Source organism: Hemicordylus capensis, chromosome 3 (assembly GCF_027244095.1).
Source record: "Hemicordylus capensis ecotype Gifberg chromosome 3, rHemCap1.1.pri, whole genome shotgun sequence".
NCBI classification, from domain to species: Eukaryota; Metazoa; Chordata; class Lepidosauria; order Squamata; family Cordylidae; genus Hemicordylus; species Hemicordylus capensis.
The window spans coordinates 68211911-68232377 of record NC_069659.1 but is presented as its reverse complement, the minus strand read 5'-3'; the positions used below and the strand labels follow the sequence as shown (position 1 = coordinate 68232377).

Genomic DNA, 20467 nt, shown 5'->3' with positions numbered 1-20467 from the left:
TCCTTTTCGTTAATTAAAACCTCTCTTTCAAGCTCATTTCTTGAGTTCATACACTTGCACAAATTAAGGCTGACTGGAACTGTCTCCCCTTTTGAGCTAAATTCCCCACATTTGCTCGAACTGGGGGTGCCGACCAAACACCCTTGAGGCAGTTTCATCAACAGTATCTCTGACTAGCTCTGGTAGTGAGAAGTCTGAAGCAGTATCAGATGTCAAGGACAGTGATACCAAATTGAGTCAGAGTGAGATTGGCTTTGGAGGAGGAGGAGCAGCAGCAGCAGCAGCATCTGACTTCTAGAGAGGGGAGTGATGCTGAACTGGGAGATTGGTCTTGGGTTATCATAAAGAGTGAGAGTAGCCAGTAGTACAGAATAGGTGAACAGGAAAAATGGATACAGGACTCCAGCCTGTAGCCTGTGTAGTGTCCAGTAGTGAGGTTAGTACTAAAATGGGTGATATGATGTGGCTTGACATTGCTGAGGAGGCCAAAGCAGGAAGGTTGTAATTAGGTGATGGTTCATATAGCAATGATGCCATATGGTTGTTAGGAGGCTAGTCCTAATCATAGTCCTAATGTGGCAGTGGGAGGGAGGGAGAGTGCTTCATCCAATGGGTTTTATGCAGGGGAGGGGGGCATGACCAAGAATGGGAGTAGCAGTTTATAGTAGTGACAACAGTAACCCACAGATTGCTGGAGATCAAGCAAGTAACCTACAGATTTCTGGAGATCAAGCAGTGAAGATTTTGGTTTCTGCTTTTGCTAGGGGACTGAGGAAGTCTGGGAAGTTGTGCTTCTTTGTGACCTTAAATGAAGCCTTCAGTTCCACAAAGGTTGTTGTTACATCTGACAGTTGGAGAATCAGGTCCAAGGCCAAAGTTAAGTCCAGTGATGCCAGTGCAGGAATGATGCCAGTGCAGGCTAAGGTGCTTCTATAACCACAACTCCTAATGACACCACAGGAGTGTTGCCAAGTGCTCTAAGACCTGCACAGAGTAGTGGATGGGACCAAAACTGTGCAAACAGGTTTGGCTTTAGCATTTGAAATGTGGGGGAAATTATCAGTTGCCTGTAGCCAGGGACAAGTAGGATGTCTAGACAATCTATTGCATCTTACCTATTTCCGGATATTTTGGAAGTAGACTTTCCTCTCTACTGTCCACTCTAAAGACAGGCATGTTTGCTCTCTTTTATACCTTGGAAAGGAAGTTTCTTTGCAAATGAAGTTTCCAGTTCCTTTCCAAGGAAGAAAAGGTAGGTTTAGCACTTTTTGAAGGACATTTTCAGAATAAGCCTCCAAGCCAGGGAAATGGTAGGGAGCATGGTTGCACAGTTGAAATACAACACAAATACAGAAGAAGTGGTTGAAAATAAAGAAAAAAGTAAAGAACAACAAGTTGTTCTAGTAAGAACTAAAATGGCTACTTTCCTTTTTCTATCCCTACAACTGGACTAAATTTGGTCCAAATCAGTTAGGCAGTTCAAAAGTTAGCCCACTTGCACCTGCATGCATCTGCCATCTTGAATTGGGGTGGATAAAATCACTGCAAACTACACCATTGAGGCATCCCTATGTGTTCCTACAGGTGTAGCAAATTTGGTTTAAACCAGGCGGTTCACAACTTAGTTCACCTCAAAAGTTTAACAAGTTAAAAATCTCAAATGTTTGTGCATCTGCTATCTTGAATTGGGGTGGATCACATAACCACAAACTACACTGCTGAAGTGTCCTTATGTGTCTCTACCACTGTACTCAATTTGGTACATATTGGGGTCCAGGGATTGTGAGGTTGATGGGGTGGGGGAGAGACACACACATGGACACACGGACGGGCACACACGGAATGCTGGGTGGTCTCATATGCCTACTGGAAAGTAGGCTAAAAAAAGGAAACAAAATTGAAGTGTTCTTGGTCACACAGGTTTACCAACCAGAGAAAAAATATTCTCTATGTTTCTGCTGCAGAACAGAACTACTGAGTGAGATGGTGGAGACCATACTTACTTGGGCATGCACTATTGCTCAATAGACGCTAAGCTCTAGAAACTTCCAAAGTTCTGTGCAGGTCCCATAGGTATGAATACACAGAAACAAATAACAAACAGAATACAAAGAAAAAAGTTTGACATTATCAGTGTTGACAGGGCTGATGACGACACTTGTGAGGGCAATAAGTCCCTCCAAAAGCAAAACATTGTGATTCTGCCAACTGCGGCAGCATCAGCCATCTTCATTTATAAGTAGGTGCATATAGGTGCAGCTAATTTCACTGGGTCAATGGTTTATTCTTAAAGTAAGAAAAAAGCTCCACAGTAAAACTAGATGTCATCTTCTTACTACGTATAATTAAGCAGGAACTAATTGAAGCATTCTCAGTGATTTGACTAATTCCTTTACAATAAATATTCTTTTTGAACAAGATTCCTGTTCTCTTTTTGGTCTAGACAATGTCAATGTCTAGACTCTGACTAGAAATACTGGAATTGCTATCATATTAGATGAGCTTTTTGGTCTATCACAATGATGACAAACTTCACAGATAACTAAAATCTCCTCGTAAATATGCCTTGCCAAAAGGCAGACCCCATGAAGGGAAAAACAATTGCTCCCAGTCCTGGCAAATGATCACTTTACAACCTGGAACTTGAAATTTAATTACTCTTGTGTCATCTGTACAGCTGCAAACATTATTAATGGCCATAAAATTGCCCAGACCTTTTAAGGATGCAGTTATGCTATTTTTCTTAATTTCCTGAGGCAGCAAGTAGTACTGTTTGACTCTATCACAGCATAAAGTAGAATATGAGAATGAAGTCTGCTGGGATGCAACAGCTAGTACAGAAAAGTCAGACAGACAGTCAGAGAAAAACACACATACAAAAATAATCTCCAGTGTATTTGGCTCTTGACATGAGTTTTTATTATAGTCAATTTTTGTTTTTGAGTTATTGTTACTAAACATGAATCCAAGTGTGTGTGTGTGTGTCATTTTCTTCCCCTACGATGATATCTTCACCTAGAAGAATAAACTGCCCTGCTCCATTCCCCTAAAACTGAAATCCAAGCAACAGTCTAAGGAAATGGAGAATCATCTAATACTGTTTTAATGGCATCATTACACAGAAAGGGTCTGAGATGTATCAGACTGTCTGCAGTATGCAGTTCTGGCAAAAGTACATGTCAAGAAAATAAAGAGATTTTAGATACAAAAGGAGTTATATGACAAGCACTCAATGACAGCAGTCTACCATCTTGTTCTCCCATAAACTCCACTAAATCTGCAAACAATAACACTAGATTTGTATGGAAAGGGCATTCATTATCCTCCTTGATGGCCAAATGGTAGGCTAGAAACTGAAACAGCTTCTTTTGATTATAGGAGGACAACTTTATTTTTTAGGTATGCTTGCTAATCTCTCTAGGCTATTAATTCTATATTAATAAATGAAGGCAAACAATAGCTACGTGTTATAGGCAAAGTTTGGTATCTTGTCAGAACTCCCTTAAGTTTCATAGCCTATGAACCAGGTCCTGAATAGCTTTTCTGTGTTCTTGTTACCAGACAACTTTTCTTCAACCTTGGAATTTATCTTTGACCCTAAGCAAGACTATTGCAGAAATAAGCATGTGCATTTCCCTGGAAGGAAAGCAAGCTTCCATTTGAACCAAAACAGCAGAATCACACAAACTGCAAAGAGCCTAGAGAAGCAATGCATCCTGGGTTTCTGAATTTATAATGAAGCTTAATATCCATATGGAATCAATAGGGTCATAAACAAAAGAGAAGCCCTGAGAAACTGAGTAACCATTTCCTAAAATGCAATCAAGGCAAGACCAATTAGATTTGGCATCATAGTACCCTTTTGTCTTAGCAATCCAACTGAATAGCAACCTTTCCATCACACATTTTCCCCTGCCTCCACAACAAGAATTATAGTAATTTCCTCTGTCCTTAAACCTTTGTGCTTTCGCAATCCCTACTAGAGGGCCTCAAAAGGAAAAACCTATACATATTCTTGTGTGTTATCTCCAGGCATGGGCTTCTGGCAGATAGTAATTTTTTGCAATAATAGTGCTCCATAATTCCAATCTACCTTACCTAAGCTTCCCCTCAGGACTGCCCTGGTAAATTGCCCTCCCTAATCTTTAGAGTCCCTACTCTGCTGCCCTGACCTTTCACATGAACTGGCACTGTTGTGCTTCCGAGTTGCTCTCCCTGCAGCCATGGAAAGTTGGTATGTGCAATGGTGCCTGACTGGCCACTAACAAACCTTGGACATAAGCTGGTGCCTCCCAGTGAGGGATATAGTTGTCTTCCTTGTTTACTGCTCTGGCAGCACCTTTGAGAAAGGACCCTTTTTATCTCCCCCAAGGGGATCCAATCCTTGGCTTTGCTCATGAAGAAGCAGACTAAAGATGAGGTATAAAGCTGCTTGATACTTTCTTTCTCCATGTTCTGCTTTCCATCCACATTTCATTGCCCTCCAACCACTAGGCTACTCAAACCTCCACAACCTCCACCTTCTCCCCATCCTTCTCTCCCCCACCCTGAGCTGCCTTCATTCCAAGTCACCAAGGTTGCCAGATACCATATTTTCACATTGTGCCTCTGGCCAGCAAAAAAATAAATGCTGTTTCTTTAGTTTTCAAAAACCTTTTTGTCTCAGAGTCTATTTGCTCCTCTGGGGTATTCTAACATGTTTTGGCACGGTCTATACTGCAATCTGTATACTATTCACACTTTAAGTTGTGGTTCTAATTAATTCCTTCATTTTAGCTTCAAAGCATAGGTGCACACATGTATAAGACACATGCATTCTAGCAAGAATGGTAAGAGTCTCTCCCCCCACCCGCTGTCGGAGGAGTATCACTTCTGTATTCTTGGCCTGGAAGGATAAGAACAATAATTCTTTCTTCAGATCCAGCAAAATAGAGGAGTTTAGGTTAGAGTAAGAGGGATTGCCTGGAGCTGGCTGACCAATGTTCTTCATAGAGTTGCCACATTTGCCAAGCTGTTGGATCAGTGAGAACAGCACCACACTTTATACAACAGCTGTCTCAATATATGTAAAAGGCAGACACATAACACAATATTCTTTGGGAGAGGTACAGGTAGTTGCAGTTGGAATAAGCAACTCCCCTTTGAATCTTGTGTGTTTATCACAGCAATACCTAACTTTGATAAAGCTCAGAAGCCATATGCGTTTTAAGTTGAGAGCACCAAGGATATTGGCAATACCAGTTGCCAGAACTGGGTACCATAAACAGCAGTACTAGACTAGATAGATAGTTAGTCTGGTCCAGTAAGGCTCTTTATGCAACATGAAAACAGTTCTGACATTCTGCCAAATAACTAACAGGTTTTCAGCACTGTCTTTATACAGTCAGTCTTTGAAGTATCAGTCGTTCCTTTACCCCACTACCCAAGCTACATATAAATGATGAGCATTTTGGGCTGATGCTAGCAGCCAGCACTGGGGTTATTGTTCTGGTCAATGGATACATAGCTTTAATGGCAGAGGCCAACAATTTCTCAGATCAACACAAACAGAAGATACAAATCCAGGATGCTGCTTCAAGAGACTGACTCCAAACAAGGCTCTGCTGTATTGGATGAAGTAAGAATCATTGTATTAGCTCTCTGTCACTCAAGGGTGAATGTATAGATTATTGGCCAAAATGAAGCCTTTGGTTTAACTTGCCTATGTTTGGCATTTTCTGTTTGTTCACATCTGCCTTGAAGACTAAGATATCTGAAGAGAAATTGGTACACAATTCTCAATCAGCTTGACCCCACATCCATTTTCAAAGAGGTCAGGAATGATGTAAACACATACTAAGGTCTTTCACGCAATCATCTGGGGGTAGTTTGGGGGAGGGAAGAGCTCCTACCCTGATCCCCACAAATGAGTAGACCCTCAGTTTGGGTCTGAGAACTCACCACCCAGATGATCACTACAGCTGCAGTCTCCATTACAGAAAAAGGGAGCTGGGTCCTCCAAGGATCGAAGGAGTTATCCCAAAATGTATTATGTTCACAGTAGTCAGGCAGCCCTCCGTGCACCAGCACTTCTCCTGTGCTTGGCCCCTCTGGCTGCAGCACTCTATGACAAACATGTTGGCTGGCTACTGGGAGCTCCAGAAGTCTAACAAGTCTAACAAACAAGAAAAACTGAGGTAGGACAGCTCCTCTTTTCATCCTAACTTGGTAAAAAAACTCAGGTACAGGATCTGGACTACCTATATTAGAGTGGATTGAGTTGGAGGGCTTCCCATGGGTTCTCGTGGGCAGTACTAGCTGGGTTTGCTGCCTCCTACCCTCCAATTCTTGGTTGTGTGAATGGGCTCACTAGAATGTGGTATCTCCCTTGAGCACAGAGTGATCACAATGAAACTTGGTAATTATTATTTGGTGAAAATTTTAGTTATACAAATATACCCTGGGATTTTAGTTATACAAATATTTCCTGGGATAACATGACCTGTAGACAAGAGCATGTTGCAACTTACCTGAGTCAAACCCAAAAGTTGGTACAATGTCAACTGTTCCATGAAAAGCTCCTGCCCATGCTGAGGTAGCAGTGGTGACAGCAGTAGGATCTGCCTTGGCTGCATCACACTGTGGTGGAGGAATCTTGCCTGCACAAACTGAAGGCATCAGCAAAGGTCTGTACCGTGGGTCAAGGTGCGGAGCTGGGTGGTGGTGGTGCATGTGTGCATGAGGATGGTGATGCATGTAGACATCATGCATGTGTCCATATGAAGGGCTCACCTGAGATGCTAATGGATAATGCCAAGATTCTGACATGCTAGGAGGAGGAGGAGGAGCAGTCTGATGCAGGGCATGCCCTGGCCAGGTGCTAGGATCTGCTGTTGAGAAGGTGCCTGGTGCAGTAACTGGAAAATCATGATGAACTCCACTTAAACATGGTGGAGGTGGAGTTTGATAAGAACTGGTCCAAAATGAAGCTGGGAAACCACTCCTTTGGCTTGCTATTGTTGAGTTCTCTTTTAAAAGAAAAGCCATAAGTAAGTAAAGAGAAATTCTTAAATAGAAGTTAAGTAACAGAAGAGCATTGCTCACATGCATAAGGTATGGAATATCGGTTACATTGTAACTATATTATGAAAGCAAGTTGTGAAGCACAGGAGAGCACCACAAATGGAGAAGTCCAAAGGAAAAAAAGCATATTTTTTAAAAAACCTAATAGTGTTCTACTCCCAAAGTGATGTTACTTAACCTCTAGATTATAAACATTTTAATAAAACATAAACTATTTAATTGTAAGTAGATTTGGAACTCTACCAAACTGACTGATTTAGAACCAAGGTTGATGTATAAGAGAAGCAAAAGTCTGATGCCATTGTGTTATGAAATTGCATATTTTAAATCCCATTCTTCTGAGGTATGGTTAATGCTTTTGGAATATAAATGATAATACTGGCACACATTCTGTTAGCATACTTGCCAAGACCGTGATTGAAAGAAAAGACTGAAAGCAAAATTCCTTTTCAGAAAGTTTTGGAAAGAGGCGAAAAGTTTTGGAAAGAGGCAAAAAGTTTTGGAAGACAGAATTACATGACAATATGAATTTGAAATTATGGGGAAGAAATAAGGTCATAGAAATACAGGTTGAGTATCCCTTAACCAGACTGCTTGGGACCAGAAGTGTTCCGGATCTTGGAATATTTGCATAATGAGATATCTTGGACATGGGATCCAGTAACCAACACGAAAGGTTACTGTATTTTATTTTTGTAGGAGCCAACAGAGCAGGCACCAAACTGAGCAGGGAGTGGAGGAGGGGGGATTTCCCTTTCCCCTCTAGCACCAAAGCAAGAACATCAAACAGATTAAAAAGCTTCACAATAAAAACAGATCTGCAACTAGAGAAAATTACAGACAAAACCCGTCACTAACAGCCTTCTGAAATAAGTAAGTTTTGACTGCATGTTTAAAAGCAGCAAAATTGGGAATCTGCAAGCGAGTAAGCTGAAACATTTTGTTTTTTGTTTTGTTACGGCGCACGCCTTATGGTGGTTTCCGGATTTTAGAGCATTCCGGATTTCGGTTGTCTAGATAAGGGATACTCAACCTGTGCCAAAATAAATAACATTTGAGGACAAAAATGGTTTCATCAATTAAAAGATCCTGTGTATCAACTGAGAAAGATGGCCCTACCATGATTAACCAGCAAATCTAAAATGCCTAGATTGAAAGCATTTCAAGAAAATAACAAGGATTTCAATATTTGCACATTTTGCTGCCTTAAGACTGGACCATTATATTTTGGTCTCTGAGGGGTTTACTTACCCTAGTTACAGCACAATCTTATGTATGCTTACTGATAAGTAAAATTGAGTTTTTAAAAAAGTTTTAAAATGGTGTGTATTTTCTTTCTCTTTTCTAGTTCATTTTCTATTTTCTATTGTAATTTGTTTTGTGTTCTGTGTTTTAATTGGATATTTTAATTGTTTTGTTGCTGTGAGCTGCTCAGAGAAAAATTTGTTATGGGGCAGCTAACATATTTTTATGTTAGAAATGCAAAACCTGAGTACCCAGAATGTTGGGGGCAATATGCTAAATCATTGTAAACCGCTTAGAGAGCTCCGGCTATAAAGCGGTATATAAATGTAAGTGCTATTGCTATTGCTATTGCTATTGCTAAAACCTGCGTTATGGGCAGTATAGAAATGTATTAAATAAATAAAATAAATACATAAATATGTAGTTTATAATTTATTATTAAGACTCACATTGTTTAATGGGGCTTACTCTCTAAAATGTGTGTTAAGAATTGGAGCTTTAGAATTATGACCCCAATGAAATCAACAGGATTGTTCCCTTTGACTTAAATGGTTTTTAAGATAGGCACCCCAAGACTGCCTTAAATCACTTCTTAATTGCAATTTATTTCTGAGGCTTAAGTTAAGCTTGAAGAAAAGCTGCCTTCAGATTAAAACATACAGCATGCTCCAGTACTATCTCCCAACAAAATGAAGTAGATAGTATCAAATGTTGGAGTTAAAATATATTAATAATAAATAATAATAATAATAATAATAATAATAATAATAATAATAATAATAATAATAATAATTCAATTTCTATACCGCCCTTCCAAAAATGGCTCAGGGTGGTTTACAAAGAGAAATAACAAACAAATAAGATGGCTCCCTGTCCCCAAAGGGCTCACATTCTAAAAAGAAACATAAGACACACACCAACAACAGTCACTGGAAGTACTGTGCTGGGGGTGGATAGGGCCAGTTACTCTCCCCCTGCTAAATAAAGAGAATCACTCGGTAAAAGGTGCCTCTTTGCCCAGTTAGCAGGGGTCCTGATAATATTATTATATTATATTATATTATATTATATTATATTATATTATATTATATTATATTATAATGGTCCTGAACTTTATTTTCAGATTTAAATGAGAGTGAATTATGTCAGAACAATTTAACTGCCATAGGAATGATTCACACATGCATATCCATTACGTGATGACTGCAGCATCAATTGATGAATTGCATGTTTGAATGATCCATCAAAGTCACATAATATATTGAATTATGGATGTATATGGATGCATGGCTGGGAAAAGCAAGATTGTGCCTGCTTTTACTTCTTTAATCCCTGCATTTTCAGTGCAGGAACTATACAGAGCTGTGTCTGCTTAGGCTCTCTCATGTGCCTTTTGCAGGGTTCCAGATGGCACAAACTGAGACGTCACATATACAGTTGTATGCATTTATGACTTTTTTTCAGACCTTCCCCTGAACATGTGAAGGTTGGAACAGGGCCAACTCCCCCATGTGGTCACTGAACATGCAGATGGCCCGTGTACTGAGAAATCAATGTATGATGTGCATACATTGAACTGGGTCTCAAAGTCTGGGAATTAATGGGAAACTGGGAATTAATCAATTAAAAAAGGAAACAATCTAAAATGGTGCAGAACAAAGTTTCTAGATGAATTATGAAGCATGAGGTCTTCACAAAGTAGGCACTGTACAAATGTATATGATGATATGTGTGACTTCTATCTGCAAGGCATTCCAGAAAGATTACTCTACCGTCCACTTCTACTTTTTCAACATATGTTTCTAGCTGGAAATTTCAAATGCAGTTTTCTTTTATTAACCTTTAAGAGCTTTGCTGACCAAAACAAAAACAAAAACCTAAAAAAATTACCAATTGCTTCCAATTAGTCTTTTTCCTTTAATTTTTTTTTAAAAAATAATTTAACAAATGAGCAAATTTTTTACTTAACGAATGCTTTGCCAAGAAATATGCATTAGCATAACTGAGACACATGGAGTTTCTGAAAGAATGGGATAATTTCAGGAGATACTCCATTTCCTTCTGTCTAACTAGAATGCTTGTGATGTCCATCTGGACATGACAAAGTTCAGTGACTGACATCCTGATTCCTGACTAATGAAAAGCCCATTAGTCGAGTCTGTGAGATGCAGTGCGAACCTAAATACATCTTTCTACAGCTGCCCGCTCCAGAAAGAATCAGTGATGTGTTTCCACTTTCAGCACTTCCAGAGCATGGGCAGTGCTTAGCATGGGCAGTGCGTAGAAGTGTTAGCACTCTTGTACAATAGTGTGGACATCAACGGACTGGGGCAGTTCCATAAGGGCTCCTTCTATGTCCTTGCAGACCCTACTTTTCGTACTTTGTTAGCCAGGATGTCAGCTACTGTGTCTTATTTCCTGGTTGAAAATGAAATATCTCTTAGTTCTCAGAGTATAACATAAGATAGACTGTGAGCGTACACTTAGGCAAGCAAAGCATGCTCTAGACCAGTGGTTCCCAATCCAGGTTCCTCCAGATGTTGCTGAACTACAACTCCCAGCATCCCCAGCCACAATAAATTGTAACTGGGGATGATGGGAGTTGTAGTTCAGCAATATCTGGAGGAACCCAGGTTGGGGAATCAGTGCTCTAGACTATTCGGGAGAGTTCCCAACTTTTTGGCTTGAGAGACCCGCCTATGCACGTCTAAGTAGCTTATTGTATCCCAGAAAACTGCTGTGTGGATGTTTACTGGGAAGTAACTCCCACTGAATTCAGTGAGTTCCAGGCGCCTTTAAACACACACACACACACACACACACACACACACACACACACACACAACACAAAGATGAAGAAAATCTTTAGCTGGGCAAATGTTCTGATGAGGATGACTGCAACAGCTGCCCCCCCCCCCCCAAAAGAGCTTTGAAAAGAAAAAGCAAACTGGAGAAAGGAAAGGAACATAGCCAAACCAATTTGTTCTCTTTTAGTATTTCTGGAAACCTTAAGAGTGTGATTGGATGTCTCAGCATCACAGACTTAAAGTTACACACCTTCATTTCATAACCAACATACATGGAAAACATTCTGGCACTATATAGTTACATATTTGTGTAATGTTATAATGTTTACACAGCCAACCAATAAGGATTTAATGTCTTGCACAACTCATTTTGGTTGTGAAACTGTACTGTGGGTCAGTTTCAGCCCCCCCCCCCTAATTTGTACATTAGGTCTATAGTGAGTTTTGCCGCCGAGACCCCAGGTTTGAAGGCGGCATTGTGTTGTCCGAATTCCGCCGCCATGTTCTAACTGGGGTTGAGGGTAGAAAGCACCTACCCCTCTCCTAATTAATTGGCTCCAAGGTCTGTCCATCATCCTGTGTGCACAGCCAATGCTTCCCCCTCTGCAGTCTCCTAGACTGCATATCAGATATTGTCTGGAGTGTATGGGAGGGAATGGAGGCAAACTGCAAATCCATTGGACCTGCGGGCTGCCTTTATGTGTGAAGGTGGCCTTGGTTTTTTGTTCTTTTCTGCAATTCTCTGTAGTGTTGACAACAACATCTATCTGGCAAGGTGATATATTGGCATTATAAACATTTCTACTTGTCAAAAGAGTCCTCCACCCTGGTTAGTGTCACCTGAGAATTCATGTTTGAATAGTCTGCTCCAGATGGCTGATTAAGATCCTGAAGGTAATTAAAGTAAGCACATTTTCTGTCATTTCTATCTCTATTTATCCAAGTTATATCCTTGTATAAGCTATATCCTGTTGATTTCAATGGAAGGTAAGCCCATGCTTCACTATCTCTCACTGAAAAATCAGATGTCTAGTTAGATGTCTAATTCTAACTTTTGCTATTCTTCAGTTGGCTGTATGAAGTCAAATCCTTACTATCTACTGCTCTCTCACCATCCAAGAACATTGTTAATTCTTTCATATTAAGCAAATCCCACCTGTCTGATATGTGAGGTCACAATATTTATTTTTTCATCACTCGATTTCATCACAACCCAGGTGATCAAATCTGAGATCTATTCTGCAACAATAAATACCCTATGATGTTTGGAAAAGCCATGCTAACAAAGTGCCAGTGATGCGCTGGTGCAATGGATGGGATCAATTCACACAGAACTGGCACTCCCATTCCCCCAGAAGCCCTCTTTGTCACCCAAAAATATTACGCTGTGGATCATGTGGCCTTCAGGGACATTTTTTAGGTGACACAGAGGGATTCCAGGAAAAGGGAAGGTTAAAATTCACATACACAGACCCATGAGTACTGGTGCTGTGTTAGTCTGGAACTTGTTTGTAGCACCAGGGCATCTCACAGAGCAGCAGCACATCATTAGTTAGGATGTCAGTCTGTATCCTTAGCAGCTGTGCTTCCCAGTTTCTTTTAGACAGAAGAAACACCTCTATCAAACTATGAAGTTTGATATGACTGCCATGCTTGCATTGTGTCTCTATAGCATCCTGCAGATAGGAAAGTGAAATCATAACTTTTCATTGATGACATTATTGTGTTGTCCACAGAACACTCTCCCATTCCCCGGAATTGATGCTGTAGAATTAAAATGGAAGAGCCAAACTAATGAGACACTGGAGGTCCATAATCATAGATCTGCCACAATGAGGTCTGCCTGCCCCACCGCCCTTGAATTAGCAACTGTACAGGGCTTTCCCAAAATTGAGGGGAAATGGATGTAATATTTTCTACCCAAGCCATCTCTCCAATCTAAATCACTCTATACTGAGGCTATGACTTGGGAGGGAGGGGTTATATCCCCTCTCTCAGTCCCACTTCTCAGATCTTCAAAGCAGCTGCCTGAGACTGCTAATTAGGAAAAGAAGAATATGGACAATCACTGAGCTTCCATGTCATGTGCATTTTGACCCTGAGATATTACAGTTTTCTAGAGAATATCCTAACTGAATGTGGCCATGCAGATGTCATTGACACTGGTTCTAGACCTGAACCCTCTTTGTTTGCATCTCCTCCAGGTGTTGGATGTGAAACTATGCTTTAAAAAAAAAAAGTTGTGTAAATGTACAAAAAACATGCAAACGTATGTGGTCACAAAATCAACTGCATAAAATCCTGTTTAGGATTGAATTAAATTTTTGCTTCTAAGCCTTACCTCTCCATAGATGGTTGAGTCCTGTCTTGCTTTTTGAAATGACAGTCTCTGGGTTGAAGCTGCTGGCTTGGTTTAAAGCCCTTGAGAAGTGTTCATCCACCACTGATCCAATGTCTCCCTGAAAGTAAGTGAAAAGGACGCAGCGAGAGTTAAGGTACTCCATCTCAGCAGGCTGGTCTTTTTCGTCTTCATCTTGTTTGTTAGGAAGGGTCACTTCTAGAGATTCTTGCATCTTGCTGTATACAGCTAACTTATTCTGGTATAATGGGTTAAAAAGAGAAAGAGAGAGAAACAGTTAAGAACATGCATCACTACCTGCAGATCATGGAAACAAACATTAATTCAACTAGGGAAGCTGATAAAAATGTTACTCTGGGCCAGACCACCTGTTCTGTAAGTGAACTGCTTGACCCAAGCAGCTGCTGTCTAAGTGGTATCATACAAGTAGCCAATGTGTGCTCCCACTATATCTCCTCTTTGGCTGTTTGTCAATTCCAGGGGAAGAAGAGAAAACTAGCCCTTCTGGCTGATTCAAAAGTAGTTGAAAGCCTGCTACTATATCTACGCCCCCCTCCCACAACTATATTTCTTCTTCCCCTCCCCACAGAGTTAGCATAAGTCTGTTGATGGCAGAGAAGCAAGAACAAGTAAACCGATCTGCCCTGCCCACCCCCCCCAAGAAAATCAATGAGCAGCAGGGAGGTTGCCGGTTCAGAGGTTGCTGGTTCAGATTCCCGCTAGTATGTCTCCCAGACTATGGGAAACACCTATATTGGGCAGCAGCAATATAGGAAGATGCTGAAAGGCATCTTCTCATACTGCACAGGAGGAGGCAATGGTAAACCCCTCCTGTATTCTACCAAAGAATACCACAGTGTGGTAGTCAGTGTGGTCACCAGTATGGTTGCCAGTGTGGTCGCCAGAAGTCAACATCAACTCGACAGCACACTTTAGCTTTACCTAATGATTAAGGTAGATGGTGCTAAGTAGGGTAGATCTTTATTGAGAAAGAGAAGTGTAGCCAGAAAGTGGGGGGAGGGAGCAGGACACATGCACCCTGAAAGTAGGATACAAAATTTAAAGGAGGAAAAGTAAGATATGCAATTTAGGAAACAATACTGTATCCTAAATTCTCTCCAGTATACAAACACCACCACGCTAGCTCTGGTGTCATATGGAGCAAGTGGCTCAAACTCATTTTATTATGGTGCAATCCTATACACACAAATCTTCTGAGTAATCATGCTTAGGGGGTTGTACTTCTAGTTGCTTAATATTTCCTTGCTTAACGGTTGTAATATGACTTGTTATCTTTATGAGAGCTGCAGAATTAGTCCTTAATTTCTGAACAATGGGAGTTATAAAATATTCTAGTATTATAATTTAGTTTTGGACATTCTCCACTATCCTCCATTTATGACTGGGCTCTACCTGGGCTCAGTATCACTTGTGGAGGAGGGTGCTACTCCACACAGATGTGGGTAGCAAAATTAAACCCTTCAAAGAAGAAGAAAAAATCCTAGCATAGAGCATTGCCAAAGACACAAAACAAATCTGTGTTATTCCCTCATTCAAGCAAATGTTGCAATTTTTCCATAACACCAATTTATAAAACATTGCATATAAAAGATGATTTAAATGTGATGAGATTGGTGTGAGATAAACAAACCATTTTAAAAGTCACAAGAAAAGACAAAAACTAATTAAAGGCAGTGTTGGATGGAAGCCCCTAGATATCTATTCCCATTTTTTCTCTCAAATCAAACCAAAATGTCAAAATAAATATGTGTGAAGATCAATTTTTCATGGAACATATTTTTCAGATGTTCCACTTAAATGTTTTCCAGGAAGCTCAGATTCTGCCCTCTGGTGGTGGGCACCCTTTGTGCCTGACTTGGGAGGAGATCCGAGAAACTGGTGTGACTGGTGAGCTGCAAAACCAAGGGCTGCTTGACTTGGGTATGATTGTCAATCATGCCATTAATCAATTTGCGTGGGGGCAAAGAAGCAATTCAGTTTGTGTGGGGCAAAGTGAAGGCTTCACTTTGGATGGCTGCTGGAGAATAAACAGAAGTCTGGTTTAAGGGAGAAACCTTATTTGCCTTTTGCCTTTCCTCCCATTTGGCCCTTAAGTATGGGTTATTAGTATACCTTCTTCAGAGGAAATTATTCCCTCCTATTGCCTATAGGTTTATGTTTTTTGTTCTAACGGGCACATGGGCACTAGACAGAAGCCATTCTTTGGAAGGTTAGTTGAGATGGACTGCTTTCCAGGGTCCTCAGAATTTTGGAGCCATGGGAACTATGGGCAGTAACCCAGGATGATGATGGCAGGCAGCATCCATGTGTCATGCTGACTATTGATTTACGCCATTCTCATTTCCCAGGTCACAGTATTTTTCTTCATTGCCAGCAGATGGGCTGTCAGCAACAAAGTGTCCCTGCCAAAATTACACCAAATTCAAGTAAGCTATAAGCAATAAAGTTGTGACCTGCTTACAGACCAGTTCTCAGCCTGCATTTCTCCTCCTCCTCCTCCTCCTCCTATTAATAATAATAATAATAATTATTATTATTATTATTATTATTAATAATAATAATAATAATAATAATTCAATTTCTATACCGCCCTTCCTTCCAAAAATGGCTCAGGGCAGTTTACACAGAGAAATAAACAAAAAAGATGGACCCCTGTCCCCAAAGGGCTCACAATCTAAAAATCTATATGTTTACTACAATCTAGATGTTTACTACAACTGTTATATATATTAAACTCCCAAAGGCTGTGTGAATACCATCAGAAGTACAGATCTCCAAAGTACACATGTAAGAAACGCTTCTTTTCTGACAGTTTCACATCCTTTTAATCAATGCACTTCTTTGAGTACATCAAGGCCAGTCCTAGAATACACAGACACCTCCCCCCACCCCGCCTAACTACTGGTGGAAGTTCATTTTTGTAGCTGGCACCCACTTATAGAACTTTAACCCTTTATTCAACTACATCCTAACAAAATGTGCACACTTCGAGGAACCACATGCAGTTGCAGCCACTGGGGGTGGGTGGGGAATGGACTGGGGAGCAGCTCATTTGCTGCAGTTGCCTCCCAGTCACACTCTTCCCCCCATCTCTCTCTCTCTCTTTCTCTCTCGCCCTTGCCCTGCTGACCCATTAACCCCTGGCCCAGGGGCTGGTCATTTGACCAGCAAATAATCAACCCTAACTCAGCAGATAGCCAGCCTGCACACCTGTGGTTAATGTCACAGCGGGGCAAGGCATGAGGGGCGGGGGGAGGCAGCTGGGGTGTGGCAAGAAGTGTGTGAATAGGAGGCAGATGCAGGAATTGTGCCCCCGCCCCCCAAAAAAATCTGGCTGACCACAGCAGCTCTCACACAAATCCCCCTTCCCCACTACACGCACACTGTTGTACAAGAGCCATCAAGCTTCCAAGTGTAACACATGTCCAATCTTGCAGAGCAACTCCAAAGCACTAAAAAGAATATTTATACAACAGTGAGCATGCAGGGGGAAAGGGGAAGTTGCATAAGGGCTCCTGTCACACCTCCAGAGTCTCTCGAAGCATGCACGCTTCAGCAGTCAGAGTGTCAGCTGTTTTTTAGCTTACTGAAGGCAACTCATCCAACAAACAGCAGGCCACCAAGCTCAGCTCAGTATCCCCTTCAAGTAGGCGCTCTGGGCAATTGCCCAGCTCACTCACTCCTAAAGCCAGTCTCGAGTACACTGATAAAAGATTATCATTTCTGTCTACTCAAATGTATAATGCAGCACCAACGATATGCATAATGCAGCACCAACGATATGTATAATGCAGCACCAATGATTTTATGGCAAAATTTAATTTTATGATTTTTTTAAAATTAATTTTAAAATTGAGCACCAGTTCAAAAATTAAGTGGTATATAAATACCAGTAGTAGTAGGTGTGGTGTTATAGGTAAATTTTACAATTGTTATTGATATTTTAAGAAATTAAACTTACAACACAAAACTAAGAAACAAAATATTAATCTTGATTATAAATTTATCAGGAGAGGAACCTTACTTTTTGTTTATGCTGTTATAAAGAAGCATGCTCATTGATTTCACTACAATACAACTAGGTTTCTAATACAGCAGCTGTCCTTCTGCAGGACAGCCTGGATCCTGTCTTTCTCAATGGTGATTTCTGCCAGGTAATTCTCTTTAAGGCTCTGAATATAGAAGCCCTTTTCAGGCATTCCAAGTGTATAGAGTGAATAGGATGGTGGGGGGCAGGACACAAAATTATAGTGCCAGGCTCCTTCAAACTACCTGCATTAACTCTATGGATTGTTAGTCTACTAGATAGTTCAGGTTAAATAACTACATTTCTAGACACTATTCTTTGAATTTTTAAAAAATGACATTTCCCACATAGCACATCTCAACAATATTCAGATGGTTTATTTGTTTTTAAAACACTAGAAAGAAAATTGCCTCCTGCGGCTCAGGATCATCCACTGTACATTTTGATTCAGGATCCCCCCCACCCCAGGATGCAACAGCTTCATGTTACCCTTTTGAATGTTATTTCCCTGTACTGTATTCATTTCGGGCCTTGCACTTATTGAGATAATTTTCAAAGGCAAAAAAAGAAAATTCACAGGTGAAGGGCAGTATTAGGAACCATATTGCTGGGATCCAGATGCGGTTGCTTGGAAGTCTGGTAGATTTGTATATGGAGAGTGGAATTCAGGAAATTAAACTCTTATTCAGAGCTTCTGCTCTAGGCAGGAATGTTCTTTTCATACTCTGTCCACATTTGCACTGCAATCCTTCCTGTTTCTCATCCTCAGAGTTATTGTTAAAAGTTATCTTGGTTATTTTTTTTAAATGATTTTTAAAATATATCTTTTTTATTCTGTGATACTTGTGCTAATGAGTGACAGGTACATGCTTTGGTCAACAGTATTCCATTGATAAAGAAAATAATGTTATTTATTTATTACAGCATTTGATATAGTGTGCCCACATGCATACAATTGACAAAATTCTTGTCTTACTTCTATTGGATAGGGCACAAGATGAAACTCTAAGCACTTATTTTCAGCCTTGGAACAGATTTCCTCTCTCATGTCCTATTTAAACAACACTCAATATACATTTTCAATCAAGAGAAACCAAATAGATTTTCCCTCTCTTAAAATAAAAATTCTCACTATGCAATGACATTGCTAACCTGATATATGGGCCTTGAAGTATTTGGAGTTAAAATGTTTGAAGTCCCACACCAGACTTTCACTGGTGTGGGAAAATCCCAGTCATCAAGTGTGCTAAACAAACTTTACCTACACTTTTAAATCAGATTATTCCTTTCAGTGTAATGGCTCTCTTTCAAAGCTCTGTGAGCCACATATATGCCCAGGCTTCCCATTCGTTTCAGTGAATTAGTTCACTAAAATGAATAAAAAGATCTTTACACATGTGAGAGCTCTGAACATATCACATGGGAAATGCTGCTGTACCAATACAATGCTGCAACCTGAACTATTTTGTCAGGATTGAGAGCTCACTCTGTGGCATCACCATAAGGGATGGTGTGAGAGCATTTGCTTTGTATTGAAATGGATGGCATTAGCCCATAGCTAAATAAGTCCTGCATAAGGCCAGCTTCTTGTTCATCAGTTGGCAATTGTGATTTCCCACCTCTCCCCAGCTTCTTATCTCTGTCTGCCTTTCTCCACTTCACTCTGACAGCACTCCCAATTCCCCTCCTCTGCCCCATTTCAGCTCCACCAACTTGAAGGTGAGGAGGAGGAACAATCTCAACAGGTTTGGAGGCTTTTACAAGAGTCAATTCAGGGTGAAAAACAAGAGATCTTCAGGAGTATTCTAATTATATTACATTAAGGAGATGATGTGGAAAAACTAGATAGTTACTGTGCTCTAATCACTGGCCGACATGTTGAACAGTGAAATGTGGGTGTTTCTGAACCCCATGCACTGAAGCAAGTGCCAAAAGAACACTGTTGCCCTTGTGCAAATACTTAAACAGGTGCAATTGCACTTCTGTGATGCTACTTATGTTGGAAATAATGCATATTAGCTGTCCAAGGTGCAGAGCATCTGCACCCCTAGTTCTCCCTTCCTCTCCCTCCATTTCAGGTCTTAGCCAGTTCTCCTCCCTCCCCTTCAGCCGGTCTCCCTCGCCACCCTCTCTGCCAGAAGCTCTCATCCTCCTCGCAAGGTGGCCGGCGGCCCATTTTTGCTGCCTGCTTGGCCACTCACAGTGGTGCCACCGCCACTTCCTCGACCCCACACCCCTGCCAGCTCTCATCCTCCTCACGAGGAGCCTGGTGGCCCATTGTCGTCAACTGCTTGGCCACTCGCAGTGGTGCCACTGCCTTCTTCTTGACCTCCCCCCACCTCCCTCCCCCCACTAAGCTCTTGTCCTCTTCACAAGGAGGCCGAAGGCCCCATTTTTGCTGCATGGCAGTCCTCAGCGGCTCACAATAGCATCTTCTCCTCGGTCTCCCTCCCTCCCTACTTGCCAGCTCTCACAACTTCCAGGAGCTGCTCGCAAACTGTCACAAGAGCAGCCATGCATGGGATTAGCCACGGGTATGCCTGAGAGAATTAGATAGATAGATGGATAGATAGATAGATAGATAGATAGATAGATAGATAGATAGATAGATAGATTTGCAGAAATACAATCATGCCCTTTTGAGTATTTGCACAAAAGCACTAGCATTTCATTTTTTAGGCACTCACAAAGGCATGGGTGGTTCTGAACCACCCATGTTTCACTGCGCAACATGTTGGCAACTGACCCCTAGTCAGGGGCGTAACTACCATTAGGCAAGGGGAGGCGGCTGCCTGGGGGCCCCCATGCTTCGAGGGGCCCCCCAGAGGCAAGTCACATGTGAAGTGTGTGTGTGTATAAGCGAGGGGCCCATTTTAAAATTTTGTCTCTGGGCCCACTCCAGCCTTGTTACGCCCCTGCCCCTAGTATATGCAGAATGCTTGATCA

General features: G+C 41.1%; 1 protein-coding gene across 2 annotated transcripts in view; it reads right to left on the bottom strand.

The window, feature by feature from the left end:
• The window catches only part of VGLL3 (vestigial like family member 3), a 40912-nt gene that overhangs the window by 14276 nt on the left and 6169 nt on the right, over positions 1-20467 (bottom strand). For both annotated transcript variants that reach the window (XM_053312952.1, XM_053312953.1), the window contains exons 2-3: positions 13456-13711; positions 6510-7007 (exon numbers count right to left, since the gene is read on the bottom strand). In XM_053312952.1, the coding sequence (XP_053168927.1) occupies positions 6510-7007; positions 13456-13711 (754 nt within the window). The remainder of the gene's footprint in view (positions 1-6509; positions 7008-13455; positions 13712-20467) is intronic.